This window comes from Haemaphysalis longicornis, unplaced genomic scaffold (genome assembly GCF_048455015.1).
Source record: "Haemaphysalis longicornis isolate Haplotype H1 unplaced genomic scaffold, Haemaphysalis longicornis Haplotype H1 scaffold_18, whole genome shotgun sequence".
In the NCBI taxonomy this organism is placed as follows: Eukaryota; Metazoa; Arthropoda; class Arachnida; order Ixodida; family Ixodidae; genus Haemaphysalis; species Haemaphysalis longicornis.
In genome coordinates this window covers 5168560-5183532 of record NW_027526282.1, presented here as the reverse complement: position 1 = coordinate 5183532, position 14973 = coordinate 5168560, and the positions used below count along the sequence as shown (strand labels likewise).

General features: G+C 49.6%; 1 protein-coding gene across 14 annotated transcripts in view; it reads left to right on the top strand.

Annotated features, from left to right (window-relative positions):
* Nucleotides 1–14973, top strand: part of LOC144166588 (uncharacterized) — a 152050-nt gene that overhangs the window by 61825 nt on the left and 75252 nt on the right. For all 14 annotated transcript variants that reach the window (XM_077696090.1, XM_077696088.1, XM_077696089.1 and 11 more), the window contains exon 5: nt 6450–6491. In XM_077696090.1, coding sequence (XP_077552216.1) covers nt 6450–6491 — 42 coding nt within the window. The remainder of the gene's footprint in view (nt 1–6449; nt 6492–14973) is intronic.

Here is a 14973-nt window from a genome sequence, read left to right as displayed (position 1 = left end):
AGCAGCACACGGGAGTAACGGGGACGTGTGCTTTCGTTCCGCGAATGAAACATTCGAGCTGCTCCGGGAGCAGTGAAAAGAGGGGGAGGGCGTGATGTCAAGAGTCATGTGACCAAACTTTTCCCGCGCTCGCTTCCCGGAGTATTTCGCGCGCTCGTGTTGTCCTGACTCCGCACGCAGTTATTCCTCGCCAGTTTTGCCAAATACGTGCCGATGGTTTTGTGTCTGCCTTCCGCATGGCGACGAATGAAGAAACCGAGCGGATGTTCATGTCCATGATAAAGGGGCCACCATCGTGTCTCCCAAAAATTAGCTGCGAACGATAACAGCGTCCGCCGTCTTTTCCAGATACCACTCTACCTGCGGTCGCTGCTCCGGCGGGATGAACAGGTGCTCGAACATAAACTCATGCAATGTCAAATCGTCATTGTCGTCGCTGCTGCTGCTGTCCGATGATGAGCTTGCGCTTGAATCTGTGGTGCTTTCATAATCTAAAAGTAGCAGCAATTCCTCGTCCAGACGGCCGCGCTTAGCTGCTGCCGTACGCACTGAGCGACTATCGCGGCTGCTGGATTCCGCCATTTTTTCTCCGCCATTTTTCCTCCAGAAGTGATGTAAAAGAGGTCATGTGACTTCCTCGGCGTTCCCTGTTACTCCGCCGCTGGCGACAGAGCACCGGGAACTGCTCTCGGCTGCTCTCGGCGCCAAAAAAGTGCTCCTGCTCGAACAATGAAACACAATGCCCCTGCTCCTGCCCGACCACTGGAAGACGCCACAACTCGCGAGAGCACTTTCGGTGCAGTTAGAAGTGCTCCTGTTCGCCCAATGGAAAGCCCTATAAGTAGGAGAGCCCTCGTAAGCTACAATCAGGCGCCCGGACGGCGCGGCAATCTGTTGCACGGCAGAAACGAGAAAGTGCAGGTCGCTACCGCCGCCGCCACATCGCCGCCTCCGCGATCGCCAACGCGACGTATGCCCGGTATGCCGCCGAAGAAAACCCGCGTTCGCACCGGACACTGCAGTTTGCGCTAAGGTCCCTGAAATAACTTCAGGGACCTTAGTTTGCGCGCGACTCCAGCGCCGCCTCTCGCCGCCGCTTAGAAACTCTGGGTCGTGGATGTCGCGACCGGACGTTCAGCGCACGTAAAAACACACGCGCTGCCTGCGGTTCGACGTTGTGTTGCGGAAGTTTTTTAAGAAACATAGTTATAATTGCAAGTTGCAGAGTCGGAAAGGATCAAAAGGCAGCAGGAAAGAATTAGTGGCAGCGCCGCTACTGCTGCGCGAAGGGCAGCCACAATCGCGAAAGGCAGCATGCCATCGTTCTGTACAGGTTTCTCGCTCGGGCAGCCGTGGGAGAATAAGCGTCGCAAGAAATGATTTTAGCAGTAAGAAAAGTCAAGGAAATAAAAAAAGTCATGACATTTTTTGTCAGTGGAAGGAGTAAACTTATGAGTACGATTACCGTTTATGCGGAGCGCAGGCACGAAGGCCCGTAAAACTAAAACGTTTGCTTTCAGTGTTCATACACATCACGCGCTGCGATAGCGCATGCCGTCGTAGTAGTTGCATAACACAAGGTATTACCGCTTCCGCCACTATTGTTTTATCAGCAGTAACCTTTTTTTAACGCCATTCACGGTTCACGGCACCAAAAGGCGGCATAAGAATATGCATTCACAGCACTTCGCGAGTGACGCCAAAAGCAATGTCAAGACGGTCAATACGCATCCCGCTTACTTCCCTACTTTGTTCCCCGAAGTGTACATAGTTCGGCCACGCGTTCCAAGCGAGAGCATGGAAAGCTATCAAAGGCAAGGTTGCATTCACTCGTGCTGACTTCTTTAATGTGTTTATACTGAACGTCTCCTATGCTCGTACATCTCCTGCCGAATCAGTCATCGGCACTGTTGAGGTTGACAACCCAGATATCCATATGCATAGAATTGCTCCGAACGGCTCAATGTCCCACCAGGTAGTATCAAGAACGTGGCAAACGTCACCCTGACCTCATTAAACTGAAACGACTATACAAGAAAATCAACGATTACCAAAAGACATTACAAAGTGAAAACTGGCAAAATCTTTGCCATCGGCTCCGGCAAGAGGGAGAGGCCTTTTTCACTTATAATGGGGCATCTTTCGCAGCCTTTGCGGTAAAGCAAAGCTTCCTATCATTGACAAATGAGACTGCAGTCTGACTATTATGACGTAGAAGAAACTATTATCAAGACTCTCTTTCCGCATGCTACGAAGGATAAAACGGCACTAAAATCTCTTCCCGACATAGACGTACCACACCCTCTAGACGAACTCAACACTCCTTTTACCCTGGGAGAACAAAGCTTCCTATCATTGACAAATGAGACTGCAGTCTGACTATTACGACGTAGAAGAAACTATTATCAAGACTCTCTTTCCGCATGCTGCGAAGGATAAAACGGCACTAAAATCTCTTTCCGACATAGACATACCACACCCTCTAGACGAACTCAACACTCCTTTTACCCTGGGAGAACTTCACGTTGCCATCGCTCAAGGCAAATCTAGATCCGCTCCAGGCCATGATAAAATCACTTGGCAAGATGTCCGCAATCTGCCAACGCACGGCCATGAAGCCCTTCTGAGTGTTGTCAACGAATCATGGGAAACGGGACAAGTCCACGAGCACTTGAAGACGACCATCATTCATCCCATCACGAAGCCTAGTAAAGACGCCCGCGAAAACCTGAAAATCTGCGACCTATTTCACTAACTCCTATCATGTGCACGGTCATCGACCGATTAATTAACAACCGACATCAGTTCCACCTCGAGCGCACTGGTTGGTTTCATCCATCGCTAACCGGCTTCAGACCTAATCCTAGTACGCACGACTACCTTCGGGTGCTCCGAAGAGTCATAAATCGCACATCTCGAAAACAACTCCCGGATTGCATTCTGGCAACATGTAAATAAATAATTTGGAACCTAATGCAATGCGTGTTAGTGGGCCAATCAATGCTTTCATACAAAGAAATCACCCAGCTCGATGTGGTTCAAGCCTTTCACGACGTAATGCAAGCTTCGCCATTTTTGAAATGAAGCTTTCCATTCCTCACTGGTGGCGTCGGCGTCTGAGTAAAAAGCACCGCAGGAAAGCGAACTTTATAGTGGGTTTCACAAAGCAATGATGATGATAAGCGAAGGCACATGAAGCGCCTCAAGAAAAAAACCTTTCCCATGGTGCGAATCGCGCTTGGGTCCCCCGCGATATGAAGCCGACGTCTATCCGATTGCGCCATTTCGACCCTGTTGAATCCGTTTGGATTTTAAACTCAGGCTCTGACTCAGTTTGCACGGGAGAAAGCTTCGAGTTTTAATTCTCTTGAGAGAACGGTTTGATTTTTTGTCAGTTGAATCAAGTTTTTCGGAGTTGGCGATTGTTATGGGGCACGCCCCATAGGCAATGTGAAGCTCTTAAAACACCGAATTTCCTTTTCGCTTCATGAAACGACATCACTGTGGTCTCGGTGTCAATATGGCCACATTTAAGGTCTCCACAAAATGGAACGATTCATCTGGTTTACAAACAAAGCGAAGTTAAAATTAAATTCCCGTTCTGCAAAGGAACAAAGCGAGTTGTAATGCGAATTAGTGGCGGTTGTGAGTGAGCGTGAGTGAGCGTAAGCGGGCGATGGGAGTGGCGAGTGCGTGAGTGGAGGAAGCGAGTGGTGAGTACGAGTGAGTGTGAGTGGCCATTGCGAGGGGTGAGTTCGATTGCGAGGGAGTGTAAATAGGAAATGCGAGTCGTGAGCGTGAGCGTTAGTGAGTGCGAGTGGTGACACCGAATGGTGAGCGTGAACGCGAGTGAGTGCGAGTGGTGAGGGCGGAGTGGTGAGCGCGAGTTAGTGCGAGTGGGGACTACGAGTGGTGAGTGTGAGCGCGAGTGAGTGCGAGTGGTGAGGGCGGAGTGTTGAGCGTGAACGCGAGTGAGTACAAGTGGTGACGACGAATAGTGAGCTTGAGCGCGAGTGAGTGTGAGTGGTGGGGACGAGGGGTGAGCGTGAGCGCGAGTGAGTGCGAGTGGTGTGGGTGGAGTGGTGAGAGTGAGCGCGAGTGAGTGTGAGTGTTGGGGACGAGCGCCGAGTGTGAGCACGAGTGAGTGCGAGTAGTGAGAGCGGAGTTGCGAGCGTGAGTGCGAGTGAGTGTGAGTGGTGGGGACGAGTGGTGAGCGTGAGCACGAGTGAGTGCGAGTGGTGAGGGCGGAGGGGCGAGCGTGAGCGCGAGTGAGTACGAGTGGTGGGGATGAGTGGAGAGCGTGAGTGCGAGGGAGTGCGAGTAGTGAGAGCGGAGGGGCGAGCGTGAGTGTGAGTGAGAGCGAGTGGTGAGGGCGGAGTGGCGAGCGTGAGTGCGAGTGAGTGCTTCAGTATAAATATATTTTTTTGAGTGAGTGTGAGTGAGTGGCATCCAGTTTTGCCGAGCTATGGAAGAAATGGTTTATAAAAAAATCCCGAGAACCCTTGGGACAGACCCTGTATTACACAATGTTACAGGCATTAGGTATTTTTATCGTTCTCTAAGACAGTATGCGGAAATAAAAAAGAAGTAAAGCCGCAGGACTGCTTCATGTTGAACGAAGCGCGTAAACAGGAAACTAGACACCGGACGCCAATAAAGATAGCGGTTAAACAAAGTTGATGTGTGATTTTTTTGAAAACTTAATCTCAGACAGTTAGCAGAAACAACTTAATTGTGCGCCAAGTCCCCATTCATTGCATCACTCGAAACAAATGGCCAAATTTGCCCTTTAGGCGGCACCCGCGCTCACTGGTGTGCACGGCCGTTAGAGAAGCCCATGGCGAGAAACGCCTTCCAGAAGACCGGAAATGGGGAGTGACGTCGTGTCGCCCAACATGGCCGCGCCCAGGTTGCGACACTGCTAAACGGTGTGTACATGTTATTCGACTCAAGAGATCTGTGTCGCAAACAATGTAACGACCTGCACCACGAGGCCAGTGCTCACGATGAGATGTTTCCTGGCAGCACTAACACTAGTGCTCACCGCAATTTTCAGGGATTCTTCCAATCTGGCTCAACCCAGCAGACTTGTATAGCCACACCGGATATCTACCAGATTGTATAGCTTCTATACATCCGGTGAAGGGTTGAGTCGAAGCTAGTGGAAAAAAACATTCCGATGACATTAAGCACAGTCCGTATTTATGGTAGTCAGCGGTGTCAGCCCACTGCAGAACACCGCACCAACAGCATGCAAATGATATGACGTATTAAAAAAAGCTCAAAATGGTTCTCTAAGACGCAAATTAATCCCCACAGAGAGCATAAGCGTCCAGAAACTGCGCAGTACTGGGCGCCATTTTCTAAGCATAAAAATACGCAAGCGCCCCGTGATACGCAGTTTACTAAAATAACATGCGTTCATCGTACGTCCTCTAAACGCAAAACCAACCTTGTGTACTTCGCATGAGCTGATCGAGGCGAAGGGCGCGAAGGTTAAGCGTGCACTAATTCTTTGCGCCGGGAGCCATACAGTGATGGAGAGATGAAATTCGAGATTATAAATCAGAACACCCAAAACATCAAAATCGTTCATGTTAGCGGAATAGTGGGGCGCTATTAATATATTTAGGACGCCAGAATTCCAAATTTTGTTGCTGTATTTATTACGCGCTTCAAGTTGACCTGCATAGAAAGAAACCAGGCCAGGTATGTTCTCTTACATATTTTTGTGATCTCGTTTCTTTTATCCATGGCCATACATATGCTAAAATCCATATTATCACGCTCCGTTTACACAGACTACCATTCTCACGTCTGCTTGTTTTCTGGACATGTTACGTGCCCCACCAGAAGGGGATTTGTGCTCATCCGATTTACTTGCACCTCTTCTAGGTTGTACACAATCGCTTTTATTGTGATACAGAATTGCTCTGGTGTGTAAACAAGTTGTTAGGGGCTGAAAATAAAAATGAGATTGTTAGCCGTAGGCCAACTTAGTTATTCTGTGACAGAGATGATGCATATTTTACAAATACCGCCAGGTGCCAACGAACAAGGCATCATTGCATGCGGACATAAAGCGGTTTTCCTTACTTTAGCAGCGTTCTTGCTCTACAACTATAGCTTTTGCGCGCATTGTCATCTTTTTGTTAAGGCAGTGCTTTTCATCTTTAAGGGCTGCCTACTTTCTACTCCTACTCTTGCCTGCTTTATTGCTTTTTGTTGCAAAAAGTCTGAAAATGCTAGGTGCATAATGGCTGATTGGGCGTTGATTTTGTGTCACTGAGATGTCGTCGGGAGCAGTAGATTTAGGATGAAGCTTGCTGGAAATGAAACGCATAGGTGAAGAAGCAAATAACCCACCTTCGTTACACGCCTTATCTTGAATTTGCATGTGTTTTTTTATGAAGTAGTTCAGTAGCCTCTCTTCTCACTTCAATTTCCAGTTGGCAACGGAGCTAATCCTGTACGAGGAAGTTGGTCTGGAGGTGAGTTTTGTTTCTACAGGTCCTTATTTGCTTCCTTGTGCTTTTACTATTTTGCGAAAATTGGAGTAGTGAGAAGAAATCAACTGAAGCGGCAGTCGACGTCCTGTGTAGTTTTCTAGTTTTCTGTTTTCTAGTTTTAAATGCAGAGCATTTCTTAGCCTCGCCTCTTCCTGCGTCGGACGGCGTCCACAGCTCCGCGTCCGCAGCAGGTGCGCGCATGCGTCGTAGTCAGCCCGTTCACTCGTCACCCCCGGAACGCTCCGTCGCGGTTTCGGCCACGGCCGGGCTGGAGGAGCGGCGGGCGCGCACTTTCATATGAAAGTGCGTGCTCGCCGCTCCTCCAGTCCGGCCGTGTCTCGGCGTAACAGGTGCGTGATAGCAGCGCGGTGGGGCGTAGAAGAGCGCGCGCTGCTTGCGCATGCGCGCTCTCCCCCCCCGTACCGCTCTCCCTCTACTGCGCGCGCTGCAAATATAAAGCCGCTAGCGGTCGCTCGTGCTTCAGTCACTGCGTTGCTCCTTCCTCCCTTGGTTGACGCTCGCTCCTACGTTTACTCGTGTCTGCTACTCCAGCATCACGGAAGAAGCGATGGAAGCAACACTGCCTTCAACCAGTACTGAGGCCCCAATGCTCTGCATTTACGCGTGTTCCCCTCGCGGGAAGGCGCGGGAATTTTTTTTTTAGTTTTAAGTTGCTGTCATTATACCTAGATTTTTTATCGTGTTTATTCTCTATGATATCTAAAGAACGAACCTGAACATCCAATTGATATATTACGTCAAAGAATAAGTGCTAGCTAGAACTTCCACACGGGGCGCCTGTGTAGGAGTTACAATCGTAGCGGTTGAAATTTAGTTGCGATTTGGTCGTAAGGCAAGTACTGTATGACGGGGCCATTCTAGCACCTTTTGATGGCTTTTGTATGTCCGGCGTATTTAACAGGGTGGTAATAGTTATGTAATTCGCTGCATTTAGGGAGCTGGCTCTGAGGATTGACATCATTCAAACGGGCCACTCGTAAGAAATAGACTTCTAGAGATAGACTATTCCACTATCCGACTCGGATGCTTAAAGGGGCACTGACACAAAAATTTTGCATCTTGTTTTTTTTGTTGCGATAAGTAGCTAGTGACCTACTTATAACCTGTAGAAACCTCATTTGCTTCAGCGTGCGACGGTTGTTTAATTAGAGGCATTTTCAATGCGGCCAGTCGCAGTTTCGGTTTCAGCGAGTGCCGCGAAACGATGGATTTTGTGGATTTTGTGTGAACAAAGCTGACCACGTGACCGTTGGAGGGATATCACAGAGCAGAGCCGCCGTAGCACTGTGGAATCCGCATCGACGGCAGTTTCTGCGAATGCCCCCACGTACTGATCTCGTGAGGCGCTTAATTAAAAAGCGACCGTGGATGTGACGCAGGCGCTGCGAGTGCAAATGCTACCGCGGCTAAAGAACGACGCGCGACGCTCGAGACGGTGGGTGGCAAGACGCGCGCTGGGAGCAGCCGGCCGGTCTGCCTACAGGTCCGCCTACAGATGGGTTCGGCTTAGCACTGCGGCGGATATTCGCGTGCCGCTCTCGTAAGCGGTGCAAATGACAATTTTTAATGCAACCCGCCATCGCATCATTAACTCCTTTCTCATGTAAGCCACTATGGTCGGGACTTGGGGACAATTTCGTGCAGCGGTAACAAGCTATCACTCGAGCTACCTGCGCCGGCCTGGGCCACTTCGCGGCCGTGGCCACCGCCTGCACAGCGACCGTGCGGCTAGCTCAGTGGGCTTTTCGTGCCTCCGCCGCGTTTCCGCATCCAATGGTAATAAACAGTAATAGAAACAGAGTGCCTGGAATCGCTGTAGAACTTTGGTCGTGGCCAGCTGCCCGATGAGCTGACGAAATCACGGCGCCTCCGCCGCCAACGGTCGGGTCGTTCGTTCTCGAGAGCAGAAGCTCCGCCCTCCGGCCCTCCGATTGAAGCGGCGAGCCGGGCGAGCCGGCAAAAAGCGCCGGCAGTGCGGAAGCGGCAAACACAAACTCGTGACGTGTGTGGATGTTGTTTATTTACAATTGCGCGTGGTCCTCTGCTGGCTGCTCGGTTGCGTTTCGCACACTTTAAAATTGATGTTAAATAAGTTCTAGGCTGTATTCGCCGCTGATATTTCGCAGATGATGTATATGTGTTCCCACCAATCTATCTCCGAAGTTATCTCGCCTTCAAAATTTTGTGTCAGTGCCCCTTTAAGGGGTAATATTATACTAGAGTACAACTTAAGAACGGTAACGGAAGCTGCCGCTGTGCCTCATCATCTCAGCAGGTTGTTACTGCACGCGGCGCAAGTAGGGCGTTACAGAGAATATTTCGAACATACCACGAGTTCTTTCCGCGGTTGCTTCGATGTAGTCTGCTTATAAATTGCTGCAGAGACGACAAACAAACTACGTGAGAAAAGGCAGACGATATCACGCATTTCTAGCGATCTCCTTTCAAAACACGCGCACCTGTTGACATCCGGGTACGTCGCTTAGGCGGAGTGATACCGTAAATGAGCTGTTGCCGCAATAAACTTGTTCCCCAGTATAGCAAACGAAATGGGCTCACTAAACGAATATACACCGCAAGCTTCACGATGGCTGCGCCGCCTGCCGCCGCTTCTCTGAGACGTAGATCTACGAGATGAGGGCTGGCTGGCTGATAGAAGCTCATCTAACGTTTCGGTTCTCTTTCGCTTCCTGTTGTTTCGCCGTGCCCTCAACAACTTTTTATGGTCTCGTCTGTAAGTCAATACAGTCGAACACGGATATATCGAACACGGGTATATCGAATTATTGTCTATATCGAACTCATAAATTATCCCCTTGAAAATTCTGTGTAAAAGTATAGGAATTCGTACGTTTATATCGAACCGTTTTTTTCCCGACATTGGGTATATCGAACGCCGCGCGAGCTGAAAGGTGCTCTTCGGCGGTCGCTGCACCCCCGATTGAGGTTGAGGAGGATGTGGAGGAATGCGCGGGCATGGCGAAGACTGGCTCGCGGAACTAATCCCCCCTACCGGAACGAATTTGCGCTTGCCCAGTCGTGCCCCGCTACCGGCTGTCGTAGCGTTAGCGGACGGAGCCTGGTATGCTAAATCTCTCAAGGCACACAAGCCCGAACGCTCGGAAAATGTGACTGCGAGGTAGGGATGCCCCGACTGCGCACGTCCTTTTTTTTTTTTTTTTTTTGCGGCTGCGTGCGTTCCCCTGCTTGCCGAAAAAGAGTTTTTTTTTTCTCTCTCTCTGGGTCTGTCTTGCCCTGATGTCGTCTCGGGAAAGGGAAGAGGGAACGAAGGCGCTGGTGGCCTCCTCCTTCTTTTGCATTTTGCTGCTGTTGCTGCTGTTTGGCGAGTTGTCCCGCACCTTTCGGAGATCACTGTTTCTCTCGGAGATGACAATCGCGAGCGCTTTGTTGGAGTCTGTTCAGAGAGCCTTGGAATTGTTACCTTCAAAGTTCTTGCGGTACGTGCGCGCTCTTCTTTTGCGTGCGTGTTGTGCATGGTGTGCGAAGGCGCAGCGTACTGCTGGAATTTTCTAGTTGTGCAGCCTCGAGAAAATCGAGACCAGCGTCTTTAATTTCAGTTCCATGACGAAGAAGCAGGCCAAGATCAGCGATTTTTTTTTCTCACGGAAATAAAGCGTCCTCTTGCGTCGTGAGTGCGGAATTAGTTGTCATTCTTGAATGCGACGAACGGTAAGTGATCGTCCGCCATAGGTTAGGTCTCAGAGCCCATATTTTTTTATATCGAATTTCTCATATATCGAACTATTTCGCGACCCCCTTGGAGTTCGATATATCCGTGTTCGACTGTAGTACGTTTAAGGCACTTCAAAACAATTGGCTCCAATCCACGTTACGAATAAGGTTGGAAAGCAAAGCTGTGGACGATCCCCACAACAATTCCACATGCGACGTCACTTGAACTCACACACGTGGCTCTAGAAAGAGTGAATCCAGAGATTTTGCCAGCCGTTACCAGGGATTCGCGGGGGGGGCATCCCGAACGCAGCAGCGTCGGCCACGGCCGGGATCGAGTGGCGGACGTCGCCGCTGTAGTTCGGCCGCGCGTTGGGAGAAAGAAAACGGAGAGGAGCGTTTTTCGAAGGGTGAGACAACGGAACCTAGACATCCTGATGTGCTACCTCGGGGCTGCACCACCACTCGACAGAAACGCAGACACTGAAACAATCCGGCATGTGATCTTAGTGATTCCCTTTTATACGGATTTAAAATAAATAGTTTCGTAAGTTTCAGAATTGCGAGAAAGCTGAGAACCTTTTGTAATCGCCATTTATCAAAACCAGTTGCTGCAGTCGTCTTTTGTAATACCTGTTAAAACACAACCGAATGGGTGTTCAGCAATTTAGAAAACGCAGTCCCATTCATGACTAGCAGTGCACAAAAGGTGGCGTTTCTTCGGCGGCCAGATATTTGTAAGCGGTCTCTACATTTTGTTTTCCCGCCCTGCAAACAAATCCTTAAGGTATCTTTGCCGTACGACCACTTAATTCCATCTAGTCCGGGTTACCCGGGAAGTGCTGTTGAACAGGTTAATAAAGAGTGCTAAGTGAGCGCGCAATGGATGCGAAGCTGCGCCAAAGCAGGCCCAAAACCGTCAGTGTAAAGCAGGCGGCAAAGCCGACGGAAGGTTCCCGCCGACGCACCAACCTGGGTGAGCACGGGGAACGCTGGTTAAAGCGCCCTATCGCCGTGCCATCTACACTGTGCTCCGTGAGTGAAAAGCGCCCTCCGCCTCCCCAGTCGCGTTTGGAGTTTCTTGTCCCGCACGCCACGCAAGAATCGTTGGCTGGTAGAGGTAGAAAGCTTTGCTTTAAAACATCTGAGGCTTGGTAAAGTGCTCTAACCCCAACAAAGACGATCCGGGGGCGCTGTTCTGCGCGCGTCCTGACTGCTTTTACCAACACCCTAACAGCTCTTACTGTCAGCTTCGAACATGTCAGGCACGAGTGAATTCGATTATTTCCCCGTTTAGACGTGATACTGGCACACTGAGAGGTGAGATTCGTCGTGCAGCGCGCGCAACGAATGCTTCTTCATTTCGAATATATAGGTTATAGAAAACTATGTCTCGGGGATGCGATTATGCCGATACCTGGTAACCAACTGTGCCTTTTAGGGAATATAAGCCAGACGACAATATAGCGCCAGGATCTGTGCTTTGAATATGAGCCCACTCATGCCTTATAGCAAGAACCAAGGAAAGTTGATGAGACCGCGGAATAATAAATTTTTTCAAGTCGGGAAGAAACGGGATCGGTCGCATGGGAATGAAAAAACCCAGTACAGTTTTAGCAATGCCAAAGACGTTCGTCTAAATTTAAGCCAGGCAGGACTCATTAGACCCAACTAGGTGCGAAATGTACGGCTGTTTAGCAGGACGTTGGGGTGAGGGGGTTAGAGGGAGCCGCTTGCGTAACATTGAGACTGAATGCGAAAAAAAGGAATGAACCTTTCAGTAATCCCACAGACACGCTGCACGTTCACTGTCCTTTTGTTTTTTGACTTCAACGAACAACTTTGTCACTTGACGGATGCATGTTTTAGAGTAGAGGGTAGGTAGTTCACAGAGGATAAAGGGTGTCGTTCGAAGAGTGTGGTATCTCATAAGGCTCTCCACTTTTAGTTTTTGGTAGTTTATGCAGGCTCCCTGTGCCATAACAAAGCCCGTAGTCGTGGGCACGGCTTATTCTAGGAGCCCATTTCCGTGCTACTCGCATAGGATGCATGTAACACATGATGAATGTTTGCGAGCGCTCACCTCAGGAGAAGACGACTCAACAATAAATTCTTTGTCAGGTGCTGATAACCGGGTATAACTTTGTATTATCCACCATACCTCTTTACAATGATCGCAAAATGTTTGGGGCACAATGCTTCTCCAGGGTGATAATATCAGAGGTACGATACTGGCAAGCGTAATTGGCGTACGGGCTGTCAGGTATCAGTGCTCCGCTAGAATATGTAAGCACACCAAACAGATAGATATTGTGTATGGCTGCAGCACGACTATCTGAGGTAACTCTGCTTACGGAAACACGGTTAGTACATTGCAGGACAGTGGAATGACAATCAGCTCCATGCATATACCGACTTCGTGACGCAGGTCTGTAACACACACCTCGCGCTTATACAGACCGAATGTACCACCCTACAATCCCGTCAGAAACTTTCACACTATCGTAAATACGCCACAGTTGCCAATAGAGTGACTGCTCTACATTATAATATATTTCCAACGCATAAAAACGCTAAATCTCCGCTACGAACGTGCGACGAAAGCAGCGGCGCCATTGGGGAACAGGCCGGAGCATTCCGCTCGTGCTTTCAAAAGTGGCCGCTAGAGGGGTTTCAGTGGCACCCACCGGCAGCGCTCTAACGCCTCGAGCTTCGCGATCGCTGCGCCGCCTGCCGCCGCTCCTCCGCGGCGTTGACGGGATTTGCGCTGCGTGGCTGATAGGGCCGCGTGCATTGTTTAGGTTCTGTTTCGCTTCTTTTCGCCTTTCCGCGCCCTGAAAAAAACTTGTTATGGTGACGTCTATAGGCAAAGAGTACGTTGAGGTCACTTAAAAAGCAGCTGTGTCTTCGTAGAGTACGCGATCGCCTGCAAGAGCTACGCGGAGACGCGGTGCTGCGCGCTTCGTCGCCGCTCTTCCAGGCGTCGGCGACGGTAGCAACTACAGTAGCAACATATCACCCCTGTCACCTCCAAAACATCAGGCACAAATGAATTCTACTGTCGCCTCGTTTAGACCTGATACTGGCACAATGAGAGGTTGGCTTCATTTTGTAGCGTGGACAACGAATGCGGCTTCGTTTCGAATATATACGTCGCAGAAAAATATGTTTCGGGGATGTGATTACCCAATCCCGGACAATAACTTATGCCTTTTATAAGCATATAAACCATGTGAAAATGTTAAATATATTCCAAGCCTAGCAGTGCGTCGTTAAATATGTGCCCACACACCAAGGCAAGTTAATGAAACCACAGAAAAATAAATGCTGTGCAAGTGCGGAATTAAGAAACATATATAATTCTCTAACGGAAATAAAAAAAACAGTGCAGCTTCTGACATGCTAAAGACATTCGTCGAAACTTAAGCCAGGTAGGGTTCACTAGACCAACTATACGCGAAATGCACTGCTATTTCGCGAGACGTCGGTAAGGGGGGGGGGGGGGAGGAGGACGCTGTGTACAAATGCGGAGCGGAATCAAGTAATGAACGTTTTAGTAATCACACACACACAAATCTTGCGTTCACTTTACTTTTGTTTTTCTACTTCACCGAACAGCTGATCATACGGCGGCCGCATTTTTGGAAGTATACAGGGTAGGCTGTTCAACAAGCGATGAAAGGTGTCGTAGGAAGAGAGTGGTATGTGATAAGGCCCTCTGATTTCAGTTTATGCTTTATTCTGCTGGCTCCCTGTGCCATATGGCGATATTTCGAAGAAGCATTAGTCGCGGACGCGGAATAAATTCTAAGCCCGTCTCCGCGCTGCTCGCAGAGGAGCAGATGAATGTTTGCGGGCGCTCAGCTCACGACAAGATGACTTTGTCGTGTGCTGATCCCCGAGTATAATTATGCATTGTCCATTGTACTTTTGTTGAATATTCCCGAAATTAACACAGACAGCCTTGTAAATGGTGGTGATCAATATCTGAAATATAATATTGGCAAACGTAACTGGCGTGCTGTCAGGAATGAGTGCCCCGCTGATTATGTAAGCGCACAAAACCGATTTAAATCGTTGTGTATAGCCGTAGCATGAACAGCTGAGGAACCGGTGGTTACGGAGACACTGCTAGTAAATTCAGGTCAGAGTAACTACAATCGGCTCCATCACACGCCGGTTCCGCGCCGCTGGCCTGTGACACATACCTGGCGCTTATACAGACCGAATATACCACACTAAGTTCGCGTCAGAAACATTTACACTCTCGTAAACACGCCTCATTTGCGAACAGAGTGACTGCTTCACATTAACATGGATTTCAAACACCCGCACACGGTAAATCTCAGTCGTGGACGTGCCGCAAAAGCAGCGGCGGCCCTTGGGAGCCAGACGCCGACTCCCGCGCCTGCTTTCGAAATGGGCCGCTAGGGGGATTTCAGTGGCGCCTCTACAGGCCGCGCTCGAGGCGTATACACCATTTTTCTTGCTAGAAGTGGGCACCGCCATTTGCTTTTTCTGACCCGACGCTGGCGCCGTCTCTGAAGCGACCGCCGAAACCTCCGCGCTGGGCTGTTAAGTGCTCCGTTCTTTCCGTGCGTCTGCTCGGTACCCGTGCATTACGGAGGGAACCGTAGTGGTTTGGCGTTAAGTTAGCGGTTGAAGTGCTTGTGTGTGTGTGTTCTATTTTCTTTTCATTATCTGCGGACGGATTTTCGGTCCTAATTTGCTGCCAGAACGGAAAATGCCG